Source organism: Bubalus bubalis, chromosome 16 (assembly GCF_019923935.1).
Source record: "Bubalus bubalis isolate 160015118507 breed Murrah chromosome 16, NDDB_SH_1, whole genome shotgun sequence".
In the NCBI taxonomy this organism is placed as follows: domain Eukaryota; kingdom Metazoa; phylum Chordata; class Mammalia; order Artiodactyla; family Bovidae; genus Bubalus; species Bubalus bubalis.
This window is the reverse complement of record NC_059172.1, coordinates 1262859-1280804: the sequence shown is the minus strand read 5'-3', so window position 1 is coordinate 1280804 and position 17946 is coordinate 1262859. Positions and strand designations below refer to the sequence as shown.

Genomic DNA, 17946 nt, shown 5'->3' with positions numbered 1-17946 from the left:
GCATCAGTGTCTTTTCCAATGAGTCAGCTCTTCGCATAAGGTGTCCACAGTATCCTCTGCTAGCATCTTCTCCTTTGCCTTCAATCTTTCCCACCATCAGGGTCTTTTCCAGTGAGTCAGCTCTTTGCATCAGGTGGCCAAAGTATTAGAGCTTCAGCTTCAGCATCAGTCCTTCCAACGAATATTCACGGTTCATTTCCTCTAGGATTAACCGGTTTGACCTCCTTGCTGTCCAAGGGACTCTCAAGAGTCTTCTCCAGCACCACAGTTTGAAGATATCAATTCTTTATATCTCAAAAAATGTGGGGAAAAATACCCATCTCAAACACACAACTTGTATCTGGCAGTTTTTATCTTTGTAGATTAATATACTAAATGTACATATATCATATGTAGTTAATATACTAAAACAAAATAAAAAAGCAGGTAAATCCAAACCCATCAGCATTCTGTAAACAAAGTATGTTCTATATGAGATGAAACCATTTAATACATTGAATTAATCCTAAATTACTATGATTGTGACGGACAGCTTTACTAAGGTACTTATCTTGCTGTATGGAAATGAGAGATTCCACGTGAGTAATTTTGGAAAAAAAGAAAATTGTGTGTTCCCCAAAACACTATCTAAGTCATGTTTGTCTCCCTGAGGAGACTCATGAGACTATAACCATTCTGAGTAGACTCAGAAACTGGACTACTAGCCAAGGATTTGCGATCCAGTTCACTTTTCCTAGTTTTTTGGCAATATAATTAAAACTCGCTTGTCTATGGTGTCCTCTGAGCCTTGCACCCCAGCAAAATTGCACCTTTAAGTCTCTTGGGAACAGCAGCTGGCATGGATTGTGGATAAAGCCCTGGGTTTCATCTACTGTATTATGTGTTTCTTGGTGACTTTTTAATAAATCCCATTGAAAATTCATCACCAACACCACAATCAGGCACTTGACTTCCCCTTTCTTGTCCAGTAATAGTCCCTTTTCCATTCTTATATGAGGATATAGGCTGAGGGACTTATGGGTAAGACACAGTGAAAGGATCTTGAAGATGTGATTCTTTTTTCTTTCAGATGTGAGTCTTTGAAACTGCCCTTTCTCTCCTGAAAGTGGAGAAAGATGTTTAGTTTCCAAAGAGCTTTGCCTTCAGAAACAAAATTTTCAAAAAATAATATCACCATGTTTTGATCTGCATTCGACCCAATGGCATACAATTCACACTTGGAGTTTCAGGATCAAAGGAATTAGGTAAAGACATTCAACTTCTAGCTACGATTAAGGTCATGCATAGTGAAACTGAGATGTTGCTATTGGTTTTGTAAAAATAGTTTGACTTTAATGTTTCTCAGTTATATTAAATATTTCAGTACCAACACGGTCTTCTCAGTGACAGAGATGACAAAGGCGGGTCTTAACCATTGGGAAGAGGGATGTTGTGCTAAGCGGAGTGGGGAAATGGGGTCCATTCTTTGTGATCTTCAGAACTCCTTTCTACCTACAGTTTATCTTCAGACAGATTTTATCAAACACTTCTGTTATACAAAATTAGACTAAGTATGATTAAAGGGCTTTTAAAAAGATATTTTTTGTTTGTTTGTTTCTTCCCATCCTATTTCCATCTCTACCTTCCCTTCAACCAGATATAAACTCATAATATACTCCATATGAGAACTAAGAATAACATTAATACTTACTAAGTGATCAGTGTAAAATTAAATACTTTTAATATTTCTTCACTTATAGTAAGCTCAAAAAATAGTAGTTTTTTTATGGCAATAGAAATGAGAGCAGGGATTACCTCTTGGGTAAAATCAGGGGGGTGGCTGAAACAGTGCACCAGGAAACACTCTTGTGCAATGAAAATATTTACTATTTTGACTGTAATGACTATCTGGACCTATATTCTTGTCAAAACTCATTAAAATCTGAGCATTATGTTCTATATAAATTTTACCTTAATTGAAGAACCAGGAGGTCTTCCCTCACCATGAGTTGCAGTCACTGATTAAAACTGTAAAGGTTCTTTTAAAAGAAATTTTAAAAACCATTAAAAACTATTTTGGCCTTTAAAAAAGTAGCTTTTATTTCTGCTGGAAATTAAGACATCACTTATCACATGTCCTATTCCACCCAATTTTGCTTCTTCTCTTTTCATAACACATTTCACATTTCATCATGTGTTACATTCATCAATTTATACAACTCATTTATTTCATTAGGCTGTAAGCCTGATGAAATGGTTCAATTTATCTATATGCATTTGAAGATTGCAATAAATGGTCACTTGCTGAGTATAAGAAGGAACAAATAATAATTATAAGATCTCTTAAGAATGGTTAATTTTGTTATTCAGTGGCTCAGTCGTGACTGACACTTTGCAACCCCATGGACTGCAGCACACCAGGCGCCTATGTTCTCCACTATCTCGCGGAGTTTGCTCAAATTCCTGTCCGTTAAGTCAACCATGTTCTCTAACCATCTCATCCTCTGCTGCCACCTTCTCCTTTGCCTTCAATCTTTCCCACCATCAGGGTCTTTTCCAGTGAGTCGGCTCTTTGCATCAGGTGGCCAAAGTATTAGAGCTTCAGCTTCAGCATCAGTCCTTCAAATGAATATTCACAGTTGATTTCCTTTAGGATTGACTGATTTGATCTCCTTGCAGTCCAAGGGACTCTCAAGAGTCTTCTCCAGCACCACAATTTGAAAGCATCAATTCTTCGACACTCAGCCTTCTTTGCAGTCAACTTTCACATCATACATGACTACTGGAATAACCAGAGCTTTGACTATATGGACTTCGATGTCTCTGCTGTTACACACATTGTCTTAGTTTGTCATAGTTTTCCTTCCTAGGAGCAACAGTCTTTTGTAAATAAAAACTGGGCATTAATCTAATGATACTGGTGTCTCTCCCTGCTGTGATCCTTCCACTCTTAATCTTTGATCCACAGAAGGAAAGAGGCAGAGGATAGCATGCCTGATATAGTCTGGACCACCTCTCACAAGTGGGCCATTATTTTTAATGGCCCAGACTCAAACAAAGCTCACATTGGTTATACAAGATGAATATGTTCTAGAGCTTTGCTGTACAAGACCATGGTCACAGTTAATAACACTGTATTGTGCACTTGAAATTTTTCTTAAGAGGGTAGTTCTTATGCTTGAATTTTTATGAAAATTTTAAAAATTATGATATCATTTCAGATTTGGATTTACACACTATTTCAATGTTTTCTGATACCAAATTTTAAATATTTTTACAGAATTATTAAACAAATTATCCCATAGTATAAAGTAATCACAATGACAAGTTACCACCACAAAATTATGGGGTGCGATTTTAAGAAATTCAGCATAAAACATCCAAGGCAAAGGAAACTGGCTCATGCACAACAACACTGTAATCAGAAACAGATGATATCTTTTTTCAGCAAATCAACAGAATATTGCTAATAAAAATATTAAACTTGTAGACTACAATTCCACAAAGGCTGGGGCCATGTCTTACTTATCTTCAGATACACAGGTATGGTTTGAATATAAGAAATGCTTCAGACAACTCCTGACATCAATAAACTTGTGAGAAATTACAAATAATAATATTTTAAAAACAAATAAAATAGGCTGTATATATAAATGTCACTAACTCAACACAAACTTTTATTCTTTCCAAAATAGTTTTATAGGAAAAGAATTATTGAATGATTTTTCAGGTGATGATTTCGTTGCACCACCATACTGATGATAATATTAAAAACCTGGACAATTCAATAATTCAACACATTGCAAACACTGCAGCCAGATGAAGAACACCTGAATTACATTGATAGTGTGTAAGAGGAAAACAAAATTAGTAGCTGAGCACTTTTATGGGAAATAGCGTCTAATAGAACAGAGGAAAAGAGGATGAGTCCATGGAGCTGGGAAACGGCACCAGGGTGAAAGAATTTATTTTCCTCGGCCTGACCCAGAATCAAGAACTGAGCCTGGTCTTATTTCTCTTCCTCCTTTTGGTGTACGTCACCACTCTGCTGGGAAACCTCCTCATCATGGTCACGGTGACCCGGGACTCTCGCCTTCACACCCCCATGTACTTTTTGCTCCGGAATTTATCTGTTGCCGACATCTGCTTTTCCTCCATCACAGCCCCCAAGGTCCTGGCGGACCTTCTGGTCCAGAGAAAGGCCATCTCCTTCAATGGCTGCTTCACCCAGATGTTTTTCTTCCATCTTATTGGAGGGGTGGATGTAGCTTCTTTGTCGCTGATGGCCTTTGACCGCTACGTGGCCATCACTAAGCCCCTGCACTACGTGACCGTCATGAGTCGGGGGCGGTGCATTGGGTTGATAGTGGCCTCCTGGGCGGGGGGCTTCGTCCACTCCATCGTGCAGATCTCCCTGTTGCTCCCCCTCCCCTTCTGTGGACCCAACGTCCTGGACACTTTCTACTGCGACGTCCCCCAGGTCCTCACACTCGCCTGCACGGACACTGCTATCCTTGAGCTCCTGATGATTTCCAACAGCGGACTGCTCACCACCCTGTGGTTCGTCTTCCTCCTTGTATCGTACATGGTCATATTATTACTAATAAGGTCCCACTCTGGGGAGGGCAGGGGGAAAGCCATCTCCACCTGCACCTCCCACATCACGGTGGTCACCCTGCACTTCGTGCCCTGCATCTACGTCTACGCCCGGCCCTTCACCGCCCTCCCCACTGATAAGGCCGTCTCCGTGACCTTCACTGTCATCTCCCCTCTGCTGAACCCCCTGATCTACACCCTGAGGAACCAGGAGATGAAGGCAGCCATGCGGAGACTGAGGGGAAGACTCGGGCCTTCTGACAAGGAATAGAAAATCTCCCAACTCCTCAGTACCAAAGAGCCCTTCTATTATTTTCCTCATAGATTCTTATTCATATACTCAAATACATTGTCCAAGAACCCAGTGCCTTTACTAAGTAATCCTTTCTTTTCCTATTTAAGTCAATAGGTTACTGATAGCTCAAGCTTCTGGTCAGAAAAGTACTCAGACATCTTGATGGGCTAGATCACTGACGCTCTTCTATACACTACCTACATTTCATTTTGTAATATTTATACCCATGGCTTCAAATTTTGAAAATGTTGCTTATAAAATTAAATATTTGACTTCCCATGTGGTCCAGTGGTTAAGGGTCTACCTGCCAAAGCAGCGGACATGGGTTCCACCTCTGGTTCAGGAAGATTTCCACACGCCTCAGAGCAGCTAAGGCCTTGGAGCACGCCTACTGAAGCGTGCGTGCCTAGAGCCTCTGCCCCCAGAAAGAGACGCCACCACAAGGAGAAGCCTGTTCACCGCAGCTGGAGCCACCTCCACTAGAAGCAGCTAGAGAAAGCCTGTACACAGCATGAAAGCCCAGTGCAGCCGAGAACCAATCAATTAATTAAATCAGATTTCTTTTAAAGCTAAAAAAAATGTTAAATTAAATATATTTATTAAATGACTGCTAAATATGTTTTGTTTTCTTGAACAATATATGCAACATTCAGTTCAGTTCAGTTAAGTCACTCAGTCATGTCCAACTCTTTGTGAGCCCATGCGCTGCAGCACGCCAGGCCTCCCTGTCCATCACCAACTTCCAGAGTTTATTCAAACTCCTGTCCATCGAGTCAGTGATGCCATCCAACCATCTCATCCTCTGTCATCCCCTTCTCATCCCACCCTCATTCTTTCCCAGCATCATTAGATATGCCTCATTAGATTTATATTATATGTGTGTGTATCAAACTTCCTATCAGCATTAGTTGATATAAATAATAATAATTTAAACAGATTTCATGCATCAAAGAAGAAACAAAAGGAAAACTGCTAGCAAATGTATATGGATTTGCAGTGCAACTTTTAAAGATGATTAATCAAGGTCTATTCAGACATTACTTTTACATTTCTGCTCATTTTACAGAAAAGGAAAGTAAGCTCTCACTCTCTCATTCTCTCTCTCTCTGCTGTGAACTTCTCATGGAGAGAGGTTATACTTTACTTCCTTGCACAGCAACAAAAACATACTACCACTTCAACAAAAACTTATTGAATTAATGCGAGAATTCTGATTGAACACTGTCTTTTTTTAATTTATTTATTTTAATTGAAGACTAATTACAATATTGTAGCGGTTTCATACAATTGACAATTCATACATTGACATGAATCCACCATGGGTGTACATGTGTTCCCCATCCTGAACCCCCCCTCACCTCCCTCCCCATCCCATCCCTCAGGGTCATCCCAGTGCACCAGCCCTGAGCACCCTGTCTCATGCATCAGCCTGGACTGGTGATCTATTTCACATATGATAATGTACATGATTCAATGCTATTTTCTCAAATTATCCCACCCTCGCCTTCTCCCACTGAGTCCAAAAGTCTGTTCTTTACATCTGTGTCTCTTTTGCTGTCTCGCATATAGGTCATCGTTATTATCTTTCTAAATTCCACATATATGCATTAGTATACTGTATTGGTGTTTTTCTTTCTTACTTACTTCACTCTGTATAATAGGCTCCAGCTTCATCCACCTCATTAGAACTGACTCAAATGCATTCTTCTTAAGCTGAATACTACTCCATTGTGTATATGTACCACAGCTTTCTTATCCATTCATCTGCTGTCGGACATTTGGGTTGCTTCCATGTCCTGGCTATTGTGAACAGTGCTGCAATGGACATTGGGGTACACAAGTCTCTTTCAATTCTGGTTTCCTTGGTGTGTATGCCCAGCAGTGGGATTGCTGGGTCATATGGCAGTTCTTTTTTTTTTTCTCTCTCATTAAACTTTTTTTAATGGGTCTCAAATTCTGTGACAGATTTTTGGTCAAGTTGTTTTCATTAAAAAGTACTGATTTTAAAAACTAATAACTTAAACTGCCACACACAAAACATATGGTCCACAAAAACATTCTCCTTTCCTTCTGAAGGTTTTACGATGCATTGTTGCAGTTCTATTTCCAGTTTTTTAAGGAATCTCCACACCATTCTCCATAGTGGCTGTACTAGTTTGCATTCCCACCAACAGTGTAAGAGGGTTCCCTTTTCTCTGCACCCTCTCCAGTATTTATTGTTTGTAGACTGTTTGGGGTTTTTCTCCCTGGGACTTGGAAGCAACGAACCTGAAAGAAGGACACTTGGACAGTCTCTTGCAAGGACTGACAAGTTTATTTCTGCAATCAAGCTTTTTTATAGAAGCAGGAACAAAGAGCTTAAAGTATGTGGCCAGCAGAGCGCATACGGAGTTAACACATAATCAGTAGAAACATTTCAAGGACAGCGTGTTCTAAATGATTCATGGGCTTCTCCCACAACCCGCTCTCACAAGTAACATCCCTATTTATTATTAACTCTTGGCGCCGAGCATAACCAAAGGCAGGAGATGTCTTTCTGTCCGTAGTGCAAAGCCGCGTCCTTCTGGCCCTTCGCCATTTTCCCAAGGACTTTCTCCTTTTACGCCTATTTTGCACTACGCTTCCCAACATATACTCCTTTTGTTTTTAAATCAAGCACTGCGGGCGGCTAGTTGGACTCCATTGTGGGAGGCACGGAGTCTTGAGTAGAGACTTCTGTATGCTATAATCAAGGACAAAAAGAGCAGAGTGATTAATATATATATGAAAATATTGCTTCCTGAAAGCCAAGCTCTAGGGTCTAGAGACGATAGGGTTTTGGTTAAAGTATCATAGAATTGAGTACTATAAAATTCCCTAGGTACCCTAACTTGAAAATTAGCAACTTGTTGTTTCAACAAATTGATGTCTCAACTTGAGTTACTTGTGAGATCCTGCAAATGCGCCTTAACCTTATTCCAAGGATATTCAGTGCTGTTATAGGGCATGTTAGTCAGACAAAAAGAAGTAAAATTCCAGTGACAGCGTATATGTGTTCAGAAAGTCAGTTGCTGCATTTGATCTCCTAAGTGGATAATCACAGTTTGTAACTCATTAATTCGTGTTTGTAATTGCTGATCTATTTGAGCTTGTCGAGTCCACAGATCATGAGAGTCTTTGTGCCAAGCAGTGATAAAATCATGATTTTGTATAGAATTATGTAAAGCCATACCAGACAAATTTCCTTCAGTCACAATGGAGATAAGGCTTATGATGCCTGCAATAATCCACCCAAGGATGCGCTTAGATCGCCTAAGCCTAGGTTTCAACAATACAGAAAGAAATACAGAATCAGTCCAAGGCTCAGTTAAGTTTACAGGAAGCCATAACTCAGATCTTTGTTTAACTAGTGCAATGCTAGCATTGTGATATGAAATGGTGTGATTAAGGCAGGTATACAATGCACATGCAGTACAATTGACAATCTTGGCTGAAAAGTCAATATCAAAATGCCCTACAATAAACAAGTACGGAAGGTGAACACACGATTGAATATAGCCAGTACTATTGTATAGGAAGGTATAATTAGAAGGACGAAACACACCCACAGTCCCATAAACACTAGCAAAGTGCTCTAAGGCTGCTGGAATTTTCCAAATGTGCCATTGCTCCGGCCCCACAATGGGGATGATGATCCTGGGTCGTGGGGGTGATAAGCCCCCATTATACCAATTCAGCAATATGTCCTTATCAGTCCAGAAACTTGTCTTAGATTTATGAAAGCCTCCAATGCTTGATCTATTAAACCAGGAGCAGTTATGATGTTCCTCATACTCTTCAGTGTCTGCTCAGCCGGACGAGTCATGTTTTTTCACTTCAGCCCATGTCAGGTAAGGATTCAGATGATGGCATTTCCTCATTGGCTCCTCCAGGGTCATTAATGAGACCCTTCGCCTCAACTTCATCACTTCCCGAGGGAGTCTGGTCTTGGGGTCCTTCTCGGTAGCGGACATGGCGAAGGGGAACCCAGATTTCCTCTCCATCTGCAATGACAAGACCATAACCCTTGCCTAGAAATCGTAAGATTCCTGGCAGCCACTGATTAAATTGCTTATACCATATTGGTGTATTGATTTCTAATTTGCTGTTTTTGTCTTCTGTAAAATGTCTATCTGCACGAGTGTCAGAATTATTTTTTGTTAAGTTTAGTTAAAGATAATAGTAATTGAGGGTTCATGGGATAAGAAGTGCATCTCCTCTTCCATATTCCCCCTTTCTGTTTTAATAAATGAGTTTGAGGGTGCGGTGGGCTCTTTCAATAATGGCTTGACCCTGAGGATTATAGGGTATTCCTGTAATGTGTGTTATGTTCCATTTTGATAAAAATGAATGAAATGAATGTGAGGTGAATGCAGGTCCATTGTCTGTTTTCAAGACAGAAGGAATCCCCATAATGGATAAGGTGAGTAAGAGTGCAGAAATGGTGTGTTTGTTGAATTCTGAAGAGACAGGTACTGCCCAGACAAAGCCTGAAAATATATCAAGTGAGACAAAAAGCAAAGAAAACTTTCTTAAGGAGCAGTGCGTGAAATCAGATTGCTAAAGGGAATTAGGTGGTTGCCCCTGGGGATTAACTCCTGAAATCGTAGTTCGTAAGTGCAGAGGGGCGCAGACATCACAGGTTTTAATAATATGTCGTGTTTCCATGAGAGGAATATGGTATTTAGAGCGCAATCTGTTAGCATTGGTATGAAGATTAGCATGTTCGTCACTGGCAGATGTAAAAATGAGAGCTATGAGCCTGTCAACAGCATCATTTCCTGCAACTAGAGGGCCAGGTAAACCTGAATGAGCATGTATATGTGCAATAAAGGAAGGTTCCGTACATGAGCGAATTAAAGCTTGAGTCTGTGAAAAGAGAGTATATAATTCTTCATCTAGGTTGTATAAAAAGGTGGTAACAAAATTGGGAAAAAGGGAAGCAAGGCATTTGGAATCAGTATATTCGTTGAAGGATAATGGTTGAAGAGACAAAAGAGCATATAAAGCATACAATTCAACTCTTTGTATTGAAGAATAGGTAGTGGGTAATTTCCCTTTGATATCAGGGCTGACAATCCCTGTTATGCCTTTCTTGTTGCCATCAATGAAATAGGTGGGTGTATTGATAATAGGCTGGGATGCAATGATATTAGTTACAATTAATTTAGTACATTGTAGAAAGTCCCATAATTTTCCTTTCGACAGATGAAATGAGATAACAGTCTGAAAATCACTTAATGCCATTTGCATGGTCAGGTTATACTGTAAGGCAATTTGCAATTCCCGTTTTGTCAAGGGAATGTGTATTGCATATGGATCAAATCCAGTCAAAGTTTGTACATGGCTTCTTCCTGACACAATTAAGTGCCCTATTTTCTCATTATATGATACAATTTTTTTAGACTCTTTAGTGTGTAAATATACCCATTCTATTGGGCTATGTTGAGCTATAATTGCAGTGGGCGAATGTTCAGTAGGGAATATATATAAAGAAACTGGTTGATCATAATCTAGCCGAGTTGAAAAAGATTGTTGGATGCGTTTCTCCACTAAGGCCAGTTCTGCTTTGGCCTCTTTTGTTAGTTGCCTAGGGCTATTAGGCTCTGGGGAATCCCTCTAAAATTTTAAATAGATTTTGTAAGGCCCAGGTGGGGGTGCCAACAGATGGCCTCAGCCAATTAATATCTCCTAGCAATTTTTGAAAATCATTCAGCGTGCGTAGAGATTGCACAGAAATTTGAGTTTTTGAGGTTTGATTTTAGATTCTTCCATAACATGCCCTAAATAATTAAAGGGTGCTTGCCATTGAATTTTATCTGGCGCAACAAGCAGGCCATGATTTTGAAGAGTAATAGTGACTTCATTATATAACTGTTGTAAACAGAGTTCAGATTCCATAGAGAGAAGTATATCATCCATATAATGAATTATAAATGCAGTAGGATACTTGTCTCTAATGGGTTGTAATAAAACAGATATGAGATATTGGCAAATGGTAGGGGAGTTCATCATTCCCTGAGGTAGCACCTTCCATTGGAATCTTTTAACAGGACGCCATGTGATTCATAGAAGGAACTGAAAAGGCAAAACGTTTTCTATCTTTAGGGTGCAAAGGTATAGTAAAAAAAGCAGTCTTGTAAGTCAATAATAACTACAGACCATCCTTTAGGTACCATAGAAGGGGAGAGCAATCCGGGTTGTAAGGGCCCCATAGGTGACATGGTATTATTAACATTTCTTAAATCTATGAACATTCGCCATTTTCCTGACTTCTTTTTTATTACAAAAACAGGGGAATTCCACGGGGAAAATCAAGGTTCTATATGGGCTTTTTGTAATTGTTCATTAACTAATTGCGTAAGAGCTGCCAATTTTTCTTTAGTTAGGGGCCATTGAGGTGTCCATATTGGGGTATCAGATTCCCAATCGAGGGGCAGCGGTGTTAACTCAATGGCCCCCACTAAAAAGGTTCATTTAAAGAAATTGTGGCTTTTGTTTGTTCAAGAAAATCCCGTCCCCATAAATTGATAGGGATATTAGTAATATATGGTTTAAGATAAGCTACAATTTGATCAGGACCAAACACTTGTAAATAGGATGCATTGACAAAAGTTTGTGTGGCATCAGTTTCATCCATTCCTAATAGTCTAGAAGGAGCCATGATCTTACCCCAATCGAGGGGCCACTCTGCAGCTCTAATGATTGAAACGTCAGCTCCAGTATCTAACATGCCTGTGAAATTCTTTCCCCATATGCATAAAGTAAGCATGGGTTTCTGATTTTCCTTTAATAAGGTGGATAGTGCAGCAGTAAGGCTGGTGCTGCCAAAGCCTCCCTGTCGAACTTTATCAGATGCCTTCATTGGTTTAACATATGGCAAAAGTAATAATTGTGCAAAATGTTCCCCTTTTTGTAAGTATGCATTTCCCGTTTTCACAACATTTACCATAACATGTATTTCCCCTTCATAATCTTCGTCCACAACACCGGTCAAAACCATTAAACCTCTCATTGTGCAGCTACTATGACCCAAAATCAGTCCCATCGTCCCGGGTGGAATCGGGCCATAATATCCAGTGGGCATTTTGTGGGGGTTGTATAATTCTATTAGTTCCCTATCATAAGGACTAGGTATATCAGTGCAAGCACTCTTGGATGTAGCTGCTTGTAGCGTCATAACGCTAGGTCCTCCTTTTGTAGCGGGGCTAGAGGACGGCCCCTTTATCAGTTTCCCTGTTGTTTTTGCTGTGCACTGGGGTTCAAAGTGTTTCTATCCTTATCAAATTTAGAATGACATTCATTCAGCCAATGAAACCCCCTTTTACATCTTGGACATACTCCTGGGAGTCTCTTCCTATTAGAAGTAGTATTATTTTTCTGGCCTGTGTTGGCAGGCGACATTGTTTTTTCATATGGCTGGGCTTCCCACAGTTAAAACATTTGGTATTATCAGCCTTTTGTACATTAAAGGTTTGCAATGCTGCCAATTTTGCTCTATGGGACATAGACCTGATGTCCCTATATGCTTTCAAATATTCCATAAGAGAGCCAGTCTCTCGAATAGGTCTGAGCACGGATCGACATGCTTCATTAGCATTTTCAAAAGCAAGTTGTTTTAAAATAATATTTTGTAAAGTCACATCCTTAATAGATTTTTCAATTGCATCCTTTAATTTTCCTATAAATTGAGAGTATTCCTCCTCATGTCCTTGAATAATCTTAACAAGTGAACCATCAGAGTTAGTGCTGTCAACCTTTGCTTATGCCCTGCAGGCAGTTTCTTTAATGAAGTGCAACATCTGAGGGGTGATATTAACTAATTGCGCAATCATATCGGCCATGGCTCTTCTTCCAGTCAGTATATCATAGGTTAAATTGGCAGGGTTACCATGAGATTGCTGGTCAATCATCAGCTGTCGGGCCTCATCACTAACCCACATTTGCCATTGCAGTAATTGTTGAGGATTTAAAACCATCTTTGCTACTTGAAAAAAATCATATGGCATCCAATGGTCAGCCCATCCTCTGAGAAATTCTATACAGTAAGGAGAAGTAGGTCCATACAGAGTACATGCTTTCTTAAAGCTAGACAACATGCCAAAATGTAGATTAGCCCAAGTATTTTGGTCTTGGGTAGGTTGATTAAATTGCATTGGGAAAGCAAAAGTGCAAGCAGGCATCTCCCGAGGAGGAGTGAAATGATTAGTATGAGCAAAGTTAGCAATTGCTGTTACAGGCGGAGCAGAAGGAAAAACCTCAGATTTGGGCTGTCCATTGAATGAAATGACTCCCATTCCAAGTGGCTTCAGTTTTGACATATCCTGTATATATATATATATGTCTCTAAGTTGTTTTTCTAAGGATTGTGTCTGATTGAGCATAACATTCTTATATTTCAAAGCACCTTGCATATCTTGTTCCTTAAGCTCATATTCATGTAAAGATCAAATAGTTTTTACTTCCAAATCAACGTTATGCCCTTCAATTTGTTCTCTGATAGCCCGTATGAGTGACCATGTAACCCTTGCCGATATGCTCGCAAAATATTATTCTTAACTCTTTTCCATACATCAAGATCAAGCGTCCCTTCCTCCGGGAACCATGGATTATGTTCCACTAGTATATGATAGCAGTCATTCAACTGATCTCTTGAAACATTAACACCGTTTTGTTTCAAAAAATAATGCATTATAGAAATGAAAGGAATTTTACTGCTATGTTGTCCATCCTGCTTACCTCTTTCTGCAGGGGCTCGTCTCTTTGTTCAAACTTTCTCTTAAGTCCCTGTTCCTGGCGCCACTTGTTGGGGTTTTTCTCCCCAGGACTTGGAAGCAACGAACCTGAAAGAAGGACACTTGGACAGTCTCTTGCAAGGACTGACAAGTTTATTTCTGCAGTCAAGCTTTTTTTATAGAAGCAGGAACAAAGAGCTTAAAGTATGCGGCCAGCAGAGCGCATACGGAGTTAACACATCAGTAGAAACATTTCAAGGACAGCATGCTCTAAATGACTCATGGGCTTCTCCCACAACCCACTCTCACAAGTAACATCCCTATTTATTAACTCTTGGCGCCGAGCATAACCAAAGGCAGGAGATGTCTTTCTGTCCGTAGTGCAAAGCCGCGTACTTCTGGCCCTTCGCCATTTTCCCAAGGACTTTCTCCTTTTATGGCTATTTTGCACTATGCTTACCAACAGTAGACTTTTTGCTAGCATCCATTCTGAGTGGCATTAGATGGTACCTCATTGTGGTTTTGATTTGCATTTCTCTGATAATGAGGGATGTTGAGCATCTTTTCATGTGTTTGTTAGCCATCTGTATGTCTTCTTTTGAGAAATGTCTGTTTAGTTCTTCGGCCCATTTTTTGATTGGGTGGGTTATTTTTCTGGAATTGAGCTACAGGAGTTGCTTGTATATTTTTGAGATTAATTCTTTGTCTGTTGCTTCATTTGCTATTATTTTCTCCCATTCTGAAGGCTGTCTTTTCACCTTGCTTATAGTTTCCTTCATTGTGCAAATGCTTTTAAGTTTAATTAGGTACCATTTGTTTATTTTTGTTTTTATTTCCACTACTCTGGAAGGTGGGTCATAGAGGATCCTGCTGTGATTTATGTCAGAAAGTGTCTAGCCTATGTTTTCCTCTAGGAATTTTATAGTTTCTGGTCTTACATTTAGATCTTTAATCCAGTTTGAGTTTATTTTTGTGTACAATGTTAGAAAGTTATCTAGTTTAATTCTTTTGCAAGTGGTTGACCAGTTTTCCCAGCATCACTTGTTAAAGAGATTGTCTTTTCTTGTATATTGTATATTCTTGCCTCCTTTGTCAAAGATAAGGTGTCCATAGGTGCATGGATTTATCTCTGGGCTTTCTATTTGTACCATTGATTTATATTTCTGTCTTGGTGCCAGTACCATATTGTCTTGATGACTGTGGCTTTGTAGTAGAGCCTGAAGTCAGGCAGGTTGATTCCTCCAGTTCCATTCTTCTTTCTCAAGATTGCTTTGGCTGTTCGAGGTTTTTTGTAGTTCCATACAAATTCTGAAATTATTTGTTCTAGTTCTCTGAAAAATACCATTGGTAGCTTGATAGGGATTGCATTGAATCTATAGATTGCTTTGGGTAGTATACTCATTTTCACTATATTGATTCTTCCGATCCATGAACATGGTATATTTCTCCATCTATTTGTGTCCTCTTTGATTTCTTTCACCAGTGTCTTATAGTTTTCTATATATAGGTCTTTTGTTTCTTTAGGTAGATTTATTCCTAAGTATTTTATAATTTTCATTGCAATGGTGAATGGAATTGTTTCCTTAATTTCTTTCTGTTTTCTCATTGTTAGTGTATAGGAATGCAAGGGATTTCTGTGTGTTGATTCTATATCCTGCAATTATCTTCAATGATTAGCTCTAGTAATTTTCTGGTGGAGTCTTTAGGGTTTTCTATGTAGAGGATCATGTCATCTGCAAACAGTGAGAGTTTTACTTCTTCTTTTCCAATCTGGATTCCTTTTATTTCTTTTTCTGCTCTGATATAGTAGTGGTGAGAGTGGGCACCTTGTCTTGTTCCTGACTTTAGGGCAAATGCTTTCAATTTTTCACCATTGAGGATAATGTATGCTGTGGGTTTGTCATATATAGCTTTTATTATGTTGAGGTATGTTCCTTCTATTCCTGCTTTCTGGAGGGTTTTTATCATAAATGGATGCTGAATTTTGTCAAAGGCTTTCTCTGCATCTATTGAGATAATTATATGGTTTTTATTTTTCAATTTGTTAATATGGTGTATTATATTGATTGATTTGCAGATATTGAAGAATCCTTGCATCCCTGGGATAAAGCCCACTTGGTCATGGTGTATGATCTTTTTAATATGTTGTTGGACTCTGTTTGCTAGAATTTTATTAAGGATTTTTGCATCTATGTTTATCAGTGATATTGGCCTGTAGTTTTCTTTTTTTGTGGCATCTTTGTCAGGTTTTGGTATTAGGGTAATGGTGGCCTCATAGAATGAGTTTGGAAGTTTACCTTCCTCTGCAATTTTCTGGAAGAGTTTGAGTAGGATAGGTGTTAGCTCTTCTCTAAATTTTTGGTAGAATTCAGCTGTGAAGACGTCTGGTCCTGGGCTTTTGTTTGTTGGAAGATTTCTGATCATAGTTTCAATTTCCGTGCTTGTGATGGGTCTGTTAAGATTTTCTACGTCTTCCTGGTTCAGTTTTGGAAAGTTATACATTTCTAAGAATTTGTCCATTTCTTCCACATTGTCCATTTTATTGGCATATAATTGCTGATAGTAGTCTCTTACGATCCTTTGTATTTCTGTGTTGTCTGTTATGATCTCTCCACTTTCATTTCTAATTTTGTTGATTTGATTTTTCTCCCTGTGTTTCTTGATGAGTCTGGCTAATGGTTTGTCAATTTTATTTATCTTCTCAAAGAACCAGCTTTTGGCTTTGTTGATTTTTGCTATGGTCTCTTATTTCTTTTGCATTTATTTCTGCCCTAATTTTTAAGATTTCTTTCCTTCTACTAACCCTGGGGTTCTTCATTTCTTCCTTTTCTAGTTGCTTTAGGTGTATAGTTAGGTTATTTATTGGACTTTTTTCTTGTTTCTTGAGGTAAGCCTGTATTTCTATGAACTTTCCCCTTAGCACTGCTTTTACAGTGTCCCATAGGATTTGGGTTGTTGTGTTTTCATTTTCATTCATTTCTATGCATATTTTAATTTTTTTTATTTCTTCTGTGATTTGTTGGTTATTCAGTAGTGTGTTATTCATCCTCCATATGTTGGAATTTTTAATAGTTTTTCTCCTATAATTGAAATCTAATCTTACTGCATTGTGGTCAGAAAAAGATGCTTGGAATGATTTCAATTTTTTTGAATTTTCCAAGGCTAGATTTATGGCCCAGGATATGATCTATCCTGGAGAAGGTTCCATGTGCACTTGAGAAAAAAGGTGAAATTCATTGTTTTGGGGTGAAATGTCCTATAGATATCAATTAGGTCTAATTGGTCTATTGTATCATTTAAAGTTTGTGTTTCTTTGTTAATTTTCTGTTTAGTTGATCTATCCATAGGTGTGAGTGGGGTATTAAAGTCTCCCACTATTATTGCATTATTGTTAATTTCTCCTTTCATACTTGTTAGCATTTGTCTTACATATTGTGGTACTCCTATGTTGGGTGCATATATATTTATAATTGTTATATCTTCTTCTTGGATTGATCCTTTGATCATTATGTAGTTTCCATCTTTGTCTCTTTTCACAGCCTTTGTTTTAAAGTCTATTTTATCTGATATGAATATTGCTATTCCTGCTTTCTTTTGGTCTCTATTTGCATGGAATATCTTTTTCCAGCCCTTCACTTTCAGTCTGTATGTGTCCCCTGTTTTGAGGTGGGTTCTTGTAGACAACATATGTAGGGGTCTTGTTTTTGCATCCATTCAGCCAGTCTTTGTCTTTTGGTTGGGGCATTCAACCCATTTACATTTAAGGTAGTTATTGATAAGTATGATCACATTGCCATTTACTTTATTGTTTTGGGTTTGAGTTTATACACCCTTTCTGTGTTTCCTGTCTAGAAAGATCCTTTAGCATTTCATGGAGAGCTGGTTTTGTGGTGCTGAATTCTCTTAGCTTTTGCTTGTCTGTAAACCTTTTGATTTCTCCTTCATATTTGAATGAGATCCTTGCTGGGTACAGTAATCTGGGCTGTAGGTTATTTTCTTTCATCACTAAGTATGTCTTGCCATTCCCTTCTGGCCTGAAGAGTTTCCATTGAAAGATCAGCTGTCATCCTTATGGGAATCCCCTTGTGTGTTCTTTGTTGTTTTTCCCTTGCTGATTTTAATATTTGTTCTTTGTGTTTGATCTTTGTTAATTTGATTAATAATGTCTTGGCATGTTTCGCCTTGAGTTTATCCTGTTTGGGACTCTCTGGGTTTCTTGGACTTAGATGGCTATTTCCTTCCACATTTTAGGGAAATTTTCAACTATTATCTCCTCAAGTATTTTCTCATGGCCTTTCTTTTTGTCTTCTTCTTCTGAGACTC

General features: G+C 38.8%; 1 protein-coding gene and 1 long non-coding RNA gene across 2 annotated transcripts; one reads left to right on the top strand and one right to left on the bottom strand.

Moving 5' to 3' along the window:
* The first annotated feature begins 3910 nt into the window (after positions 1–3910).
* LOC102395048 (olfactory receptor 4D10-like) lies at positions 3911–4846 on the top strand. The gene has a single exon (XM_006068082.4). It carries the CDS (start codon positions 3911–3913, stop codon positions 4844–4846), a length of 936 nt encoding a protein of 311 aa, XP_006068144.4.
* A 1947-nt stretch (positions 4847–6793) lies between these two features.
* LOC112579531 lies at positions 6794–14073 on the bottom strand. The gene is made up of 2 exons (XR_003103838.3): positions 13628–14073; positions 6794–8892 (listed from the first exon to the last, which is right to left on the bottom strand). It is a non-coding gene; the product is annotated as an uncharacterized LOC112579531 (long non-coding RNA).
* Positions 14074–17946: the final 3873 nt, after the last annotated feature.